The 17,724-nt window shown below is 42.5% G+C and overlaps 1 protein-coding gene across 3 annotated transcripts in view; it reads right to left on the bottom strand.

The window, feature by feature from the left end:
• The window catches only part of FBXL20 (F-box and leucine rich repeat protein 20), a 97,589-nt gene extending 83,798 nt beyond the window's left edge, over window positions 1-13,791 (bottom strand). Inside the window, exon 1 of one of the 3 annotated variants that reach the window (XM_045984940.1) lies at window positions 12,905-13,791. In XM_045984940.1, the coding sequence (XP_045840896.1) occupies window positions 12,905-12,952 (48 nt within the window). In that variant the 5' untranslated portion in view covers window positions 12,953-13,791. Of the gene's footprint in view, window positions 1-12,083; window positions 12,383-12,904 lie in introns of those variants that run through there. The other 2 variants (XM_045984941.1, XM_045984942.1) reach the window with 2 other exon arrangements.
• Between the last annotated feature and the right edge of the window lie 3,933 nt (window positions 13,792-17,724).

The following is a 17,724-nucleotide window of genomic DNA, read 5'->3' on the forward strand; positions in this document are numbered from 1 at the left end:
ATTTATTTCTACTGTGGCATTCAGTTTCTATAAATGAAATTTAGTTTCACTTATTCCTCCTTAATAATGTCCACTTAGGGAGTACTATTAGAAAGAGTTCTAGGTTTGGGGCACCTGGGTGGCTCAGCGGGTTAAAGCCTCTGCCTTTGGCTCAGGTCATGATCCCGGAGTCCTGGGATCGAGCCCCGCATCGGGCTCTCTGCTTGGCTGGGAGCCTGCTTCCTCCTCTCTCTCTCTCTGCTTGCCTCTCTGCCTACTTGTAGTCTCTATCTGTCAAAAAAATAAATCTTTAAAAAAAAAAAAAAGAAAGAGTTCTAGGTTTTATCTTTTTTTTTAAACTGACATACAACATTATATTAGATTTCACCTTTAACTAACAATCTAGTTTGTATTAAGTTAGGGTAATACACATTTGAAATCTTATTTTATTTTATTTTTTTTAAAGATTTTTTTATTTATTTGACAGAGAGCACAAGTAGGCAGAGAGGCAGGCAGAGAGAGAGGGAAGCAGACTCCCTGCTGAGCAGAGAGCCCGATGTGGGGCTCTATCCCAGGACCCTGAGATCAGGACCTGAGCCGAAGGCAGAGACTTAACCCACTGAGCCACCCAGGTGCCCCTGAAATCTTATTTTAGAGCTCTAAAGACAAACAGAGGTAAGTGGTTTTTCCCAGGGCTTAGTGTAAGTTCACAACAGTGCCAACATTAGGTCCCTTGGGATCTTGATTCCTATATTTGGCCAAACTTTTCTGTCTGGACCAGAGACTGATGAGCTCAGATGAAATTTATGTCACTTAGGGCCTATAATCTACCTTTTGAGGCATATAATCTACATACAATTATTCTTTCTTAAGAAATGTTTGACCTCAGTGAGACTGCATTTTTTGTTGTTGTAGAGATCTAGATTTGGGAAACTTCTTTTGTGTACCTCTGAGCTCTGGCTAAGAATACTATTAAGTCCCTTATCTTCCTGAAGTACTATTCATGAGAATACGTTAGGAAAGTTACAGTATTCAACAGATGTTTTAATTTATCCAAGGAGAATTCCAAAACAGGTCAGGTTTTTTTTCCCACAAATGGGTTCAGAAATAAGTTAGGATGTGATTTTTTTCCAACCTGGGCTTCTTTTCATGAAGGACATGTAAACAATTTTCAGAAAGCTGATAAGGGGGGCGCCTGGGTGGCTCAGTGGGTTAAAGCCTCTGCCTTCGGCTCAGGTCATGATCCCAGGGTCCTGGGATCGAGCCCCATATCGGGCTCTCTGCTCAGTAGGGAGCCTGCTTCCTTCCTCTCCCTCTCTGCCTACTTGTGATCTCTGTCAAATAAATAAATAAAATCTTAAAAAAAAAAAAAGCTGATAAGGGTAAGTGTGAGGAAAGAGTATGAGCAATGCAGACTTATTTTTCAAAAATAAATACATCTCTACTTCTCTGTGTTCAGTCATGCCATAGCTTTATTTTCTACAAATCAGGGAAGGGAGAATGACTGGTTTCTGGGTAAAAGCTGACTGATCTAGTGTTTTAAATGTCAACTTACAATCTGGTGCCAGATTCTCATCTTCGGAGGCATTTACCCACATCTGCCTAACAATGAATACAATACTGGTTGCAGTATAAACTCCAGACTGAAACACTGCTAAATTACTACTCTTCAACTACACTGATTAAAATTCATAGGTGTTCCTGTTTCATAAACCCAATACATAAAACTGAATCAGATGAATAAAGAGATAACTAGTTACATTCTTTCCTTTGTAATAGAATTTTTCCTTAAAAAAAATTAAAATAATGTTTTATTAAAAGTCTAATTAAAAACACTTCTACTCCACAAAGAAATATAATGAGAGTCATCATTTACTGAGTGCTTACTGTGTGGTAGATTCCACAAAGTAATATAGTAATAGGCATTATTTATTGAGCCCTTGTTGTTCAGTAGACAACTTGCTAAGTGCTAACATTACAGAATTAAATCCCCGCAATCCAGTCAAGTAGGCATTATACCCATTTTGGATACTGAAAATTTGAGACTCAGATTAAGTAACTAACTTGCCCAAGCTCACATAGATGGTTAAGTGGCAAAGCCAGGGTTTAAATTCAGACTTCAGAGTTTGACTCAGAGCTCAGACAAAGCTAATGCTCTTAAACAGATTCTCTCTATATAAATTCCATACATCCTAAGAAACTGAATCACAGCACACTAAACTCCAGGATATTATACAATCATTATATCCATTCCTCACTCCTCGGGCAAAGATGTTCATTTGGACAGACATACACCAGCTTTTTCTTTCTCTGTCTACCTCCACTTCTATCAGAATTCAGAGCAAGAACAACCAGGATTCCAAAGTAGAATATGGGTTAAGATCACACAAGCTGTTTTGTCTTTACTAGCAGTTGTAAGCAAAGAAATGGAAGAACACTGGCAATAAAACTGAGTATCTAATCTCTAACCTGCAGCAAGTTAGGGGACTTATTTACAGAGAATCACAGAATTTCTACCTAGAAAGAACTTACAGTTACAGCAATGGAGGTCCACAAAGGACATACAGATACCAGTACACACACACACACACACACACACACACACACACACACACACACACTATTACATACATTATCATTATATATACATATAATGCATATTTATAAAATACATGGATGTGAGTACTTATTTCAAAGTTCAGAATTGTATTATTTCCATTTGTAAAATCCTTAAGAAATCACCTTAACACTTTCATCCACTTTTTACTCAAATTAATTTCAAAATTAGAACACTAAAGTGTATAAATGACCTGGTTCAAAAAATAAGATGACAAAGAATGATTTAAAAACAAAACAAACAGGGGCGCCTGGGTGGCTCAGTGGATTAAGCCGCTGCCTTTGGCTCAGGTCATGGTCTCAGGGTCCTCGGATCGAGCCCCGCATCGGGCTCTCTGCTCCGCAGGGAGCCTGCTTCCTCCTCTCTCTGCCTGCCTCTCTGCCTACTTGCGATCTCTCTCTCTGTCAAATAAATAAATAAAATCTTTTAAAAAATAAATAAATAAATAAAAATAAAAATAAAAACAAAACAAACAAAAATAACATGACAAAAAAAGGATAATATTCTAACAGAGAACTCTGGAAAACTTTGTGGCTAACATTTACAGTTAACATTAAACTGTTAATTTGCAGGCAACTCCCCACCCACCCTCTTTGAAAGAGGAAAAAAGAAAAAGAAAAACATAACAAAACTGGCTCTTTGTTGGTAAACTCTAATTCAGTATACACAGAGTTGGCAATGACCTTCCCCTGTGCCTAAACCGGCAACCAAGAGTGGCATATGCGTAAGAATAGGTACTCTATATTTAAAAACCTGCCCTAATCTAGATAATTTACTGTTTCCTTTTTGCCTGTCTTCCCTCCCACATAAATCACCTCATTCTGCAGATAGTAAAGCAAACTTGAAGCACCCAGAGTACCTATACCTAGGGCTTCTTATTGTTACAAATTAGAAGTAAAACTGAAAATGATTTTTCATTTTTTACTTTAAAACAATTTATGAAACTGTATCTGCCTGCATCCTCTAGTTGATCAGGAAACACGCTAACCAACAAATACCATAATAGCTGGCATATCTAATTATATAAAATCAGGTAGGCATTTGATTTATTGCTAACCTTCCCCCCCATGTTGTTAGATATGATTTCTGTCTTAGCAAGTAATACATAAGATCAATTTGCTACTTGCTTTCACAGTATTCTATTTCCTTTTTAGTTTTTACTAGAAATTCCTGGGACAAAATTCAAGGACAAAAATGGAAGAAGGGACGCCTGGGTAGCTCAGTGTATTAAGTGGCTGCCCTCGGTTCAGGTCATTATCCCGGGGTCCTGGGATCAAGCCCTAAGTCAGAATCCCTGCTCAGTGGGGACCCTGCTTCTCCCTCTCATCCCTGCTCATGCTCTCTCTCTCTTTCTCTCTATCTCTCTGTCTCCCAAATAAATAAAATCTTTAAAAAAAAAATGGAAGAAATTGCCAATATATATTTCATGATTGACTAAACTCTTGTCTACCATGATTTAACTGGTGACTTTAACTTCACAGCAACTTAAGAGACTGAGCAAAAATGCCTTAAATTACATTTCTACCTGATTACAACCGTCAGATATGAGGCTTATTAAATTCAAGAGAATATCATAAAGTGAAATTGGAGGAAAAATGTTTAGGGAATAGAGGCTACTTAACCTATTGCTGTAACTCATACGTCTGCTATACAGTTATTAGATTACGTGCTGAAAATAACTACCCAGCAAAGCCATTCTTTTAAAAGAAAGTCTTCAAAAGCTAATGCAAATATGTTTTGGATTTACTTAAATCTGAATACATACCTTTATTTTTAAAAGTTATATAATTAACAAGATGAATCAAGCACAAATTCCATGGCACAGTTCAATACCACCACCTAATGTTAACTGCTATTAAGCTGAAATCTTTTATCAAATGGGTCCGAATGTGCTAAGACATAAAACGGTAAAACCAAGTTGTATGCCTGCATTTTTCTGAGTCAATCTTTGGGTAGGGGTCTGATCTAAGCATCCACCAAGTCTAGAAGACCAAGTAGGAAAACAGTATAAAGACAACTATGCACAAGCAGCTAAATTTGGTCAGTTTAAGGGCATTCTTTCTTCTTCCTCCCTCCCTTGTATTTTCCTGGTGTAACGGAATATTTTATTTTGAACATCTAAAAATACCCTTCAAAATACTAGTTAGATTACTGAAAATTTTAATTCAGTTCCCAATGTGTCACAGGTTGGGAAACTAATCTAAGGGCTGGATATGGAATCCCTGGCCTGTAACAAAAGTATTTAATAATTTTTTTTTTTTTTTAAAGATTTTTATTTATTTATTTGACAGCGAGAGAGAGAGATCACAGGTAGGCAGAGAGGCAGGCAGAGAGAGAGGGAAGCAGGCTCCCTGCTGAGCAGAGAGCCCGACGCGGGACTCGATCTCAGGACCCCGAGATCATGACCTGAGCCGAAGGCAGCGGCTTAACCCACTGAGCCACCCAGGCACCCCTAATAATTTTTTTTTAAAGATTTTATTTATTTATTTGACAGAGATCACAAGTAGATAGAGAGGCAGGCAGAGAGAGAGAGAGAGAGGAAAGCAGGCTCCCTGATGAGCAGAGAGCCCGATGCGGGACTTGATCCCAGGACCCTGAGATCATGACCTGAGCCGAAGGCAGCAGCTTAACCCACTGAGCCACCCAGGCGCCCAGTATTTAATAATTTTAAAGAAAAACAAGAACAGGATTTGAAGAGAGACACTTGGGAGGTAAAAACAGGAGGATCTTATAAATTAAGATTAAAAAGTGACATTGACACTAACAGCTAAAACTGACAAATGACCTAAAACATAAGAATATAAAAATTTGGAAGTGTAAATACTTCTGAACATTTCTATTACTGATTCAATGAATGAAAATCTTCCATGCAGAAACAGATTACATCTAAAAAATAAGAATGTATGACTTAAATATTAAGAATACACTTTGTAAAGTTTTTGCCAAGTTAAAAAATTTTAATGACAATGGAAAACATAATTTTCAATATGTAATGAATCATCTTACGTAGACTGTAGAAACATACATACATTGATTTTAAAATAATGAATTACTACAGTAAGTACATGATAACAACATACCAAACTTTAAAAAGGTAAAAAGGAGGGACACCAGTCAGTTAGTTAGTTAAGAGACTGCCTTAGGCTCAGGCCATGATCCCAGGGGCCTGGGGGATAGAACCCCACACTGTAGCTGAGCCCCACATCAGGTTCCCTGCTCAGCAGGGAGCCTGCCCCCCCCCCCCGCCTCTACTGCTGCCTCTGCTTCTTCGTGCTCTCTCTCTCAAAAAAATAAAATCTTAAAAAAACAACAAAACAAGGGGCGCCTGGGTGGCTCGGTGGGTTGAAGCCTCTGCCTTCGACTCAAGTCATGATCCCAGGGTCCTGAGATGGAGTCCTGCATGGGGCTCTCTGCTCAGCTGGGAGCCTGCTTCCTCCTCTCTATCTGCCTACTTGTGGTCTCTGTCTGTCAAATAAATAAATAAATAAATCTTAAGGAAAAAACCACCACCACAACAAAACAAGGTAAAAAGGACCCATAATTATACAATAAACATTAATAACACTATTTTAAAAAACACAATATCCAAATAGGCCCAAAATGCCTAGATCTCTAATCTGGTCCTTGTATAGTAATAGATAACTGCTTTCAAACTAATCTCTAAAGTGTTAAAAACAAAATCCCTTGGGGCACCTGGGTGGCTCAGTGGGTTAGAGCCTCTGCCTTGGGCTCGGGTCGTGATTCCGGGGTTCTGGGATCGAGCCCCACATCAGGCTCTCTGCTCAGCAGGGAGCCTGCTTCCCTTCCTTTCTCTCTGTCTGCCTCTCTGCCTGCTTGTGATCTCTGTCTGTCAAATAAATAAATAAAATCTTAAAAAAAAAAAAAACAAAAAACAAAATCCCTTACTTTTTTACTAGTACACTTTCCCATTGCAAGGCTTTTCAAACATAATGAAGCAAATGGCTGTCACCCACTGGAAAAATGTACAACATTTTCCACGTGTACTCATTAGGAAAAGATGGTCATTTACTATGCAGAATGTTCCTTACTTTTTATTTTATCTATTTATTTGACACAGAGAGAGAGAAAGAGAGAGACAGTGAGAGAGGGAACACAAGTAGGTGGAGTGGGAAAGGGAGAAGTAGGCTCCCTCCTCTGTGGGGCTGGATTCCAGGACCCTGGGATCATGACCTGAGCCAAAAGCAGACGCTTAACAACTGAGCCACCCAGGGGCCCCCAGAATGTTCTTTAGAAAATAAAACCTTATGGGAGAAAAAAAGTAATTACTGTGACCTTAGCAGTACTGTGCAACTCTGCCTACAAATTTTAACAATATTGGAGTGCCTGTTTTAGGATAAACAGCCAAGGAAATGTGGTCCTCCAATTTTATTTTAAAAAATTACAGTTTCACAGGATTCTGGAATAAAAGGTACCACAACAACTGATTCCAACTTCTTTGTTGTTCAAAGGAGGGAAATGAGCAGACTGGAGAAATAAAAAGAAACGACCAAAGTTATAGTTAGTTAGTTGGTGGCAAAAATCAAGATTAATATCCAGTTCTTTCAATTCCCAACACAGTGTATTCTTTCTGCCATAACAGATTTTATGATTTTTCTTGTTTTAGACAAACTGTCTTGATAAATGAAGCAGGAAAATAAGTACTACAATTTAATCTTACAGGCTATAATTTTATACATTTATCAAGGCAGCAGTGAGGTATAAAGAAAAAACAGTAATGAACAGGGATTCAAAGTATCCCAATTGGAACTTATTTCCTAACTGTATGAATTGTAACATTTCCAGGCACTGATTAAACTGTCAATAGTATCTGTGATGTTGGTTAATGTTTTCATAATAGATAACTAGACTTTTTAAGGATAGAAATTTTACTCCGACAGTACTGTCATCTTATAATGGAGCTACTAAGAGAACGATGAAATGGAGAGGCTTTACTGAAAAAAATCTGAACTTAAGATTCGAAGGCTAGCTTAGATATTTATACCTGTCTATAACTAATCTGAGTGTTAAGGTAACACACATAGGGGCATCTGGGTGGTTCAGCTGGTTAAGCATCCAACACTTTTTTTTTCTTTAAAATTTTCTTTATTTATTTGTCAGAGAGAGAGAGCGCGCGCGTGCAAAAGCAGGCAGAGGCAGAGAGAGAAGCAGGGAAGAGGAGCAAGGAGCCAGATATGGGACTCGATCCTGACACCCTGGGTTCATGACCTGAGCCCGACAGCAGCGGCTTAACCAACTGAGCCACCCAGGTGTCCCAGCAACACTTTTTTTTTTTTTAAGATTTTATTTATTTAGGGGCACCTGGGTGGCTCAGTGGGTTAAAGCCTCTGCCTTCGGCTCGAGTCATGATCCCAGGGTCCTGGGATGGAGCCTGGTATGGCGGGGGGGGGGGGGGGGGGGGGGGGGGAGCCTGCTTCCCCTCCCCACTCTCTGGCCTGCCTCTCTTCTCTGCCTGCTTGTGATCTCTGTCAAAAAAACAAACAAACAAACAAACAAACAAAAAACTGAAGAAAAAAAAAGATTTTATTTATTTGTCAGAGAGAGCGAGCAAGAGAGCACAAGCAGGGGGAATGCCAGGCAGAGGGAGAAGCAGGATCCCCCTCTTAGCAAGGAGCCTGATGTGGGACATGATCCCAGGACCTCAGGATCAGGGCCTGAACAGAAGGCAGACCTTAATGGACTGCGCCACCCAGGCATCCAACTCTTGATTTTAGCTCAGATCATGATCTCAGGGTTGTGAGATCAGCCCCCCAAGTCAAGCTCCACACTGGGCATGGTATCTGCTCCTGCTTAAGATACTCTCTCTCGGAGGCGCCTGGGTGGCTCAGTGGGTTAAGGCCTCTGCATTTGGCTCGGGTCATGATCCTGGGGTCCTGGGATCAGCCCGTATTGGGCTCTCTGCTTGCTGGGCAGGGAGCCTGCTTCCTTCTCTTTCTCTGCCTGCCTCTCTGCCTACTTGTGATCTCTATCTGTCAAATAAATAAGTAGACTCTTTAAAAAAAAAAATTCTCGGGGGACCTGGGTGGCTCAGGGGGTTAAAGCCTCTGCCTTCCGCTCAGGTCATGATCCCAGGGTCCTGGGATCAAGCCCCGCATGGGGCTCTCCACTCAGCGGGAGCCTGTTTCCCCTTCTCTCTCTGCCTGCCTCTCTGCCTACTTGTGATCTCTGTCAAATAAATAAATAAAATCTTAAAAAAAAAAAATTCTCTCTCTTGCTTTCCCCTCTGCCCCAAACTTTTTTTTTAAAAGGTTAACACTCATTATAGTACTTCAAATGAATGACAACTTCATTCTTGATAGCAAAGACAAAATAAAATATACTAGATGAAGAAAGGTAGGAAATAACTGTCCACACATTTTATGGGTATTTATGCTATGTTATGCTAAAAACAGAGCATAATGACAGAGAGCAGGTTGGAATCTTGGCTCCCCCACTTACTAGCTGTGCAACTTGAGCACTTCTTAGGCCCCAGCTTTCCTCAATGGTAAAACAGAATTGTGAGAATTAGAAGTAACTGAGGTAAAACATCTATTTCAGGGAGTGACATGCAGGATTCATTTAAGTTTGAAAGGAAATTATCAATATTTGCCACAAAACAATGTATACTATAAGTGATGTAATAAAAAGTATTTAGAAGGAATTTTAGAAAGTATTTAGAAAGAATATTAGAAAGTATTTAGAAGAATTTCAACTGAGAGACACATTAGTCAGCACTATGTTAGCTTATAAGAGTTACTTTTGTGGAAAGTTAATGCCAAAGTGATATAGCAAAGAACAATAAATTTTCACATCTCTGTATCTCTTTAGCTCTTTCACCCGGCTATCATCTACTCTGGTTATTCTACAGGATGCTACATATCTGGCTCCATATCTGGAGTATTCTACCCCCTTTATTTTCACTTAAAATTTTTCTTCTACAGCTCTAGTCCTGAGCATGAGATTTAAAGTGTGTGGCCTGCATTACAACATCCAAAAGCATAATGCACGTAATATTCCTTCTAAGATTTTAATGAATCAATTATAAAAAGATAAACTTTAGTTATCTTCCACCCAGAAAAAAAAGTGACCAAGAAAAAGAAAACAATAATCTTTCACTTTCTGTATCAGCCATAATTTGAAATGAGTTATTATTATTTGCTACAAAAATGTCCTCCCCTCAAAAAAATTCTCAGGGATCAGCTATACTTACAATCATAAAACTATCAGTCCTTTAAAAACCATTCTGTAATTTTGAGAATTAAAAAAGTAACCTGAGGGCACCTAGGTGGCTCAGTCATTAAGTGTCTGCCTTCAGCTCAGGTCATGATACCGGAGTTCTGGGATCAAGCCCCACATCAAGCCCCACATCTGGCTCCTTGCTCCCCGGGAAGTCTGCTTCTCCCTCTCCTACTCCACCTGCCTGTGTCCCCTCTCTTGTCTCTCTCTCTCTGTAAAATAAACTAATAAAAATCTTTAAAAAAAAAACACAAGGTAACTTGATGTAAATGTTTTAGATATGAAAAAACTGCCTTGTCTACATGTCTTATCCATTGAAACTAAATATTTAAAATGTTTTCAATGAATTAGCAGTAAGTTTACTACTTCATAAAAGACCTAATAGCTTGTTTTACTACTTGTAAATTGGACCCCTTCTTATCATAATAAAAGGCTAAAATATTTACAAACCAAAAACTAATCGGAATACTGCAGAAGGAGGGTTTTTTAATCCCCTCTTATTCTTTATCTTATCAGACACCTTTAGAAAGCTTCCAATGGTTTAGTTCAATGTAAGGAGATATACTTAACAAGGCAATCCATTTTATTATGATAGTACCACCACTACAGGTAAACTACAAATTAAAATACAAGGTAATTACAAAAATAGGATGCAGCAATTTAATTTTAAAACACATACTACAAAAGAACTCCTTCCAACAGTAACTCAGTCTAAAAGAAAATAGCAAAATGATAAAGAGCAGCCTTCAATGGCAAAAGGCTATCCCCCACTCTGATCTTTAGTATTTGGGTTTCTCTTTCAAGATTCCTGTTAACTGCTAAAAGTCCACTCAATAATTTTAATGATGGTCTGGACTTTTACCATACAGTAGTACTAAATACGGAACCACCCTAAATTAAGCTTATTGAATCTCTCTACTTTAAGGCAACCTAAAGTTCTGTTCAAGTAAACACCAAATCATATCTACTATATTTTCTTCCTATGATTAAATTAAATACGAAAACTCTAAAGGAGTCAATTTCTTCATTTTTCTCCACTCCTCACCTCCAACAGTAATATTGTAGCACTCTGAATTTAAACTTCTCTCCAACACTTTCTACCCAGATCTTTGTGAATAAATTAAAATAGTTTCCCCATAAGCATAAAAAGAAACCAAGGAACAGACTAAACTGAAGACCCTTACTTAGGTAACAGTTTCACGCCCCGCACCTAGTGGGCAAGTTTCCTTAAACTTTTGTCTCGGGGTCTTACAATTTCATCCTTCAAATGGAAATGAAGAAAAACACCAAGTGAGATGTACCCTGAGCTGTGAGTGATCCCAAGTCAGTCTGATTCTCTGCCAGAAAGGGCTAGGTAACATTTACTCTTCCAGTTGTATAAGTTTCTTTCCCTTATCCCCTCAGTAAACACTAATACAATTCACCCGCAGTTAGAATACCTCACTTCCCAAAGGAATCACTTCCTTAACAGGGTAACTACTCACTGAAGAAGGCTTTCAGATGTTTTCCTATTTCCTCATTCATTCCTCCATTCCATTAGCTATAAACCCTTCTCGCCAGAGGAGAAAAAGGTCTTAAAGAACGGATTTTCTGAAGTCTCTCCGACCTTCGTCCCAACCTCAAAGACCGTACACATCTAAGAGTTCCCAGAAACAATGAGCTACAAGAGTACAGACTACACGGGAAAGAAGAGGAAGTATCAGAACAATACCCAAACCAAACACAGCACCAAAAACTCGTGGTCGTCTCTATCATCCCTGTCTACCACCCCCCACTTCCCCAGTTTAACCAAGGTCTCTGAAACTCTGAGAAATGGCCCTCTGGCCCGTAATTTCCCTCTCGCTTCGCGAAGAAGGTGGCATAAAGAAAAGAAGCCAGCTCCGGTTGATCGGAGCCGTGATGCTTTTTCTGCCGGGTGGAGGGAGGCAAGCCAAAGGTTGTGTAAAGAATGGAAAGCTCAGTGATACTGGGGGGAGGGGGGAATTAGGGCGCCAGAGCTAATCCCTAGCCGGGGCCCGCTGGTGGACCAGGCTGGAGGCGACCAGCCCGGAGGACTAGAGAAGCTGGGCTGCACCCGGCTTTCGGGTCGCGAGAAAGGGGAAAGAAGTCTGGCAACCCCAGCGGTCGGTGGGTGACGGCGCCAGGCAAGAGAGGAGGCTCCGTGCGGAGCGAAATTTTCGGGGCGCAAGAGCGGGAATCGCCTCGCTCACGCCGCCCCAAACCCCCCCCCCCCCGACCACCACCAGGCTCACACCTCAAACCTGCTCTTGGTCACTCCGTTCACGTCCCTCCTCATGGGGCCGGCGGGTGCGGCCGGGGCCGGCCGCTGCGGCGTGCGGAGTGCAAAGACTGGGGCCCCGGGCAGGCCCCGGAGTTCCGGGACCGGGAGGAGGTAGAGGAGCGGCGGGCAGGGGCCGTCCGCGGGGAGGCGAAACCTCTCGGCTCCGGCGGGGCCTCCTCCACCTCCCGCAGAGCCGGCGGCGGCGACGACTGCTCGTCGCTAGCTCTTCTCTCTCCTCAGCCTCAACTTCAACCCAAAACAAAAACACTCCCCACCTGCCAGCAACGCCGCTCCTCATTGGGCAGAGCCGCCCGGGCCCTGGAACGGCGTGGGGAGGGGAGGAGGAGGAGCGCGCGGCTGTGGCGGCGGCGGCGGCGGCGGCGCGGGACCACCCCTCCCCCACTCCCGGGCGCAGTCCGCGACCGTCCGCCCGGGAGCAGCCGGAGCGCGGCGGCGGCGGCGCGAGCCCGCTCTTGCCTCCGAGCCACGCAAGCCCACCGCGAGAAGGAGAGGAAGGGAAGTGCTATCTGTCTGTGTGTATTTGTGTATGGGAGGGGCTGTGGGGAGGGTGTGAGTGCGCGCGTGCTCGCGAGTGAGGAACGCAGGACAACTGCACATAGTACTGGAGCCCATCTAATCCCCTTAGCCGGCAGACAGCACGCACCCACCCAGCAAGCACTTGAGCTTTCTGTCAAGTCCTCCCAGCCCCCTAAGTCTTGTCGCTTCTTCCCCGGTAGCCTGTGCAGCCACATATGTCCTTCCCGGCCACCCAACTCCCTTTCCCTATCACTCACTGTCGCCTTGAACCCAAAGTGCAGCAGGCGGTCCCTGCTCGGAGCCATTTTCCTCCGCTTTCTGGTTGTCTCTAGATTGAGGCAGCGCTGCTGCTGCCGCCGGCGCCGCCGTCGTTGCTGTCGCTGCCGCCGCCTCCCCCGCCCCCGTGGATTGCATTACCGGGTGTTGCAGGGAGGCCTGGGGGGCCGCTGCAGGGCGTGGGTCTCCCTGTGCATGGATCAGGAGGACGGGGGCGGGGGTAATTGCGCTACCCTCTGCTCCAGGAATATACAGCGAGACCGCACCTCGCGCCTTGGGGTCAGAGGGTGCAGCGCAGGAGCTGGGTGACCACTCCTTTTAGCTGGGGTAGGGACGCGCTTTGGTGGTTGGGGGGGCCCGGCGAGGCTGAAGTGCCTTTGGCTTCCCCCGCCCCTCCGCCACCAGACTGCCGCTGGCGCCCAATGGGCTCTAGTGCCTTCCCATCCTCCAATCAGGGCTCTGGTTGGTGAGAACCTGATCCTGACGTCACTTTGGCGGGAGAAACAAGCGTGTCTTAACGAGTAGGCGGGGGCACTTGGCCAGTGGAAATTACGACATTCATCTGACTCCTAGGCTCCTTCCATAAAAGCTAGTTTGTGTCATCATATTATTATACTTTAGCAACGCCAGCCCTCAAGGTCTTGAAATTTATGATCGAATTTCCATGGATTAAGGAATAAGTTTACCCTCTTTTAGAGCGACAAACTGCAAAATCATGTACTAAAGATGAAGTATTAGAAACTGTATCATAAATTCCAGCAGTCCTGGCAGGATCACTGCCCCTGATTGTATTTCCAAAGTAAATATGTTTGTCTTCATACCTCTTTTAATTTGCTTTAGTGACTGGATTGTTATGAATCTGATTTAAGAGAGATTATTGGAGTACCTGGCTAGCTGAGTTGGTGGAGCCTACCACTCTTGATATGGGAGTTGTGGGTTCAAGCTCCCTTCGGTGTAGAGAGTACTTAAAAATAAAATATGTGGGGGCACCTGGGTGGCTCAGTGGGTTAAGCCTCTCTCTCAGGTCATGATCTCAGGGTCCTGGGATCCAGCCCTGCATTGGGCTCTCTGCTCCGCAGGGAGCCTGCTTCTCTCTCTGCCTACCTCTCTACCTACTTGTGATCTCTGCCTGTCAAATAAATAAATAAAATCTTTTTAAAAAATAAAATATGTGTATAAGAGAGGAGCTTATTGAAGAGCAACTGTGCTGGAGATTTTTTTAAAAAACAGGCATATTCTGGGGTGCCTGGGTGGCTCAGTGGGTTAAAGCCTCTGCCTTTGGCTGGGGTCATGATTCCAGGGTCCTGGGATCGAGCCCCTCATCAGGCTCTCTGCTCCGCGGGGAGCCTCCTTCCTCCTCTCTCTCTGCCTACTTGTGATCTCTGTCTGTCAAATAAATAAAATCTTAAAAAAAAAACCAAACAAAAAAAAAAACCAGGCATATTCTGGGACACCTTGGTGGCTCTGTCCTTTAAGCATCCAACTCTTGATTTCCCCTCAGGTCAGGACCTTAAGGTGGTGAGATCTAGCCCCTTTTTGGGCTTGCAGCTAGCCGTGGAGCCTACTTAAGATTCTCTCTCTCCCTTTGGGGCGCCTGAGTGGCTCAGTGGGTTAAAGCCTCTGCCTTCCACTCAGGTCATGATCCCAGGGTCCTGGGACCAAGCCCAGCATGGGGCTCTCTGCTCAGCGGGGAGCCTGCTTCCCCCCCCCCCACCCTCTGCGTGTCTGCCTGCTTATGATCTGTCAAATAAATAAAAATCTTAAAAAAAAAAAAATCAGTTCTCTCCCTTTGACCCTCCCCATCCGCCAGCTCCACCCCTGCTCCTGCTCTTTAAAAAAAAGTAAAAATTATAAAAATAAAATAAAATACAAAAAATAAAAAAGGCATATTCAAACTGGAAGCTTTATTACCTAACTCTTCAAGCATTTTTTTTGACTTTCTCATGTTTGTCCTAGAAAGGGCTTCTTAACCAAGGAACCTACCTTCAGAAACTCTCAGGCCCACAAACCCAGGTCTAGATGTTATATTCTCTCCTGCCTGATACTTTTAATGTTATTTCACTTCACCCAGATAAATACAGCTTTTTCAGTCCCATCTGATCTAAGAGCAATTTTCTCCCAATTATTGATGAATTTGGTGACCAAGTTATGCAAAAGATAATAAAACTGGCTCAAGCAGATAAATCAAAAGAAGAAAACTTTCACAGGTCTTTTTCCAGGTTTCAATTATCTTTTCCAGCTAACCTGAGTAATACTCAGGAAAGACTTTTTTTTTTTTTTTTTTTGAAGGTAAAGTCTTACTTTCTGATTGAACTTCTTTTAAAAAGCCGAATAGAGGTACCTAGGTGGCTCAGTAAGTTGTGTTGCTGACTCTTGATTGGCTTAGGTCACGATCTCAGGGTTGAGCCACCGCCTAGTTCCCTACTCAGCGGGGAGTCTGCTTGTCTCTCTCTCTCTCTCTCTGCCCCTCCCCCAACTCCTCCCTCTAAAAATAAACAAAATCCTTTAAAAAGCCAAATGAAAATTACTCAAAGGTTAAAAATTTACTACACAAAGGCATATTACTTTTTATCAAATAAGTTTATTTGCATGTAAATAAACAGGTTCTTTTGTAATGTTTTGGGGGGAAAAATCCCAGATTTTGTCTACTTTCAAAAAAATGAAAAACCCCAAGGTATTTACAGAACGGCCATACGCACAGAAAATCAAATTTGAAAGATTTTTTTTTTTTAGAAAAGACCCTCCCCAACTGCTCCTGATGTACATTTCTAAAACACAAAATTATAAAGCCCAGCTTTTACAGCTAAGCATGTTTCCCAACCTAGCTTGAGATGTTACGTACTTCCTACCCCTCAAAAAACTAACTCAAGGGTAGAAATAAGGGGGTAGAAGAATTGAAAGGGGGAGGAAAAAAAAAAAAAAAAGGAGAAAGAAAATGAGATTGCCCAGGGATTGTGAAAGTTCCCTATACTGTCCTCTGCTTTAAGTGACTTGACTGGATACTGTATGACTCACTGCCTCCCTTGAAAGGGTTGCTTCTGAGAATTCATGATATTGCTGCACTAAATTTTCACATCTAGGCCTTAAGGAAAAATCTTTCCAAGAGTCACTAACCTCAAGGCCAGTTTTGGCAATTATATCCTGCTTCAATTCTCCCCTGTTCATAAAATACATTTCAAAACACATGGATCTTGAACCTGAAATCTTCATGTACATCAGAGCAGGTTTTGACCAAGAACCCCTAACATGAAGCCAAAAGACAGAAGAGGAATCAGGTCAAACTAAGAATACATTAGACACCAGCAGCAGCAGACAGGTAGAAGTTGACTTCATGTCCTTGCAGTCTTTTTGAAACAGGAGAGTGAGGACACCTAGACAGGAGGGAGGTGTCCCAGGCTTGGTTTATTCTGCCTCTTCTCCTCCACCCTGTGGAGAAATGCAGTGCTCCCTGGTTCTCAGGCAGGGTGAAGCAGGTTAGCCCCGGCTCCCTGTTAAGCAAGTTCAGATGCTGGGTCAGTGTGTGGGGTGTGCCCATCGACAATTCAGGGGCTTATCCTTCATCCAGATCCTAACTCGGGATTCTTTGATCTGGGATGAAGACAGAAAGAGAGAAAAAGCTTCCCAGTTTACTCATTTTGGTATCTGTTGGCTCTGCTTGGGGAAGCTGAGCCCCTGATATGTAGTACATTCCCCATAAGATCTTCCCCACCCAGAACAAACTTAAAAACCACATAACATTTTTTTTTTTCCCTCTGCAGAAACCAATGGGATAGGATTCAAAACTAGGTGAGAAACTTGTGAGAAATCCAACCTGGTTATATGTTTGAGAGGCTGCTACTGTATCAGCATCACAAGATAAAGCACTCTGGTATCACCTTGCCCATGTCCTCCTTAGTGTCACCCAAGACATTTGACTCTGATACGGTAACCGATAACTTTTCTTGCTCCACTTTGCAATGTTTCGTTTCCTACTTCTTATTACCTTGGGACACAAAAGTGGCAGAGTTGTTGAGAGCTGATGACCAGAAAAGGGAGAACACTAGAGGAAATCAGAGACAGTCAGGAAAGAACGGCCAAAGCTGATTTTCCAACTCTATGCTAACTCCAACCTGCAGAAAGAGCTGAATATAGAAATCTTCTTCAATATCTGATGAAGTCACTCCATTTATCACACACACACACACAAATGAATACCTGGCTTTTTTTTTTTTTTTTTTTTTTAATCCAGAAGAGTTGTGCTGGGGACTGTGCCCCGTCCTGCTGATACAGATCCTGAATGGAATCATCAGGAATGGCACAGTGCAGGTGTCAAAATCAAAGTAAGGCCGCAGAATTTTGAGAGGACCCTCCAAATACTGAGAACTTGTGTTGCACTCAAATGGTCTCCTGGATTTCTATATTTATGAGAAGGGCTTCTTATTGATGTCCCCCAGAATCCAGACTCAGACCTGTTCCTCCAAAAAGGTCCAGTTGGGTTGCTACATAGTAGCAAGGGTGTATCTTCATGCCCACCTAGCATTCCAGGCCCCCATTACTTCAAGTGAGCTTGAAATTGTTTTAAGTGAACTATGGCTGCAAATTTTTTACTGTTTAAGGGAGCATACAGTGGAGTGACTGAAGTCTGGACTCCTCCTCCATGTGATGCAGAGAAACAAGGAGCCCAGCTCTCAGGAATGGCATCAGTTCTCCTACAAACAAAATGCTGGGATGTGGACTTTTGGCACATTGTGGAAATCGGAGAACTATTAATTCTGTATTGGTTTTCATGCCACTGGGTCAGGGAGGCTGTACATTAAACCTT

This window comes from Meles meles, chromosome 18 (assembly GCF_922984935.1).
Source record: "Meles meles chromosome 18, mMelMel3.1 paternal haplotype, whole genome shotgun sequence".
NCBI lineage: Eukaryota > Metazoa > Chordata > Mammalia > Carnivora > Mustelidae > Meles > Meles meles.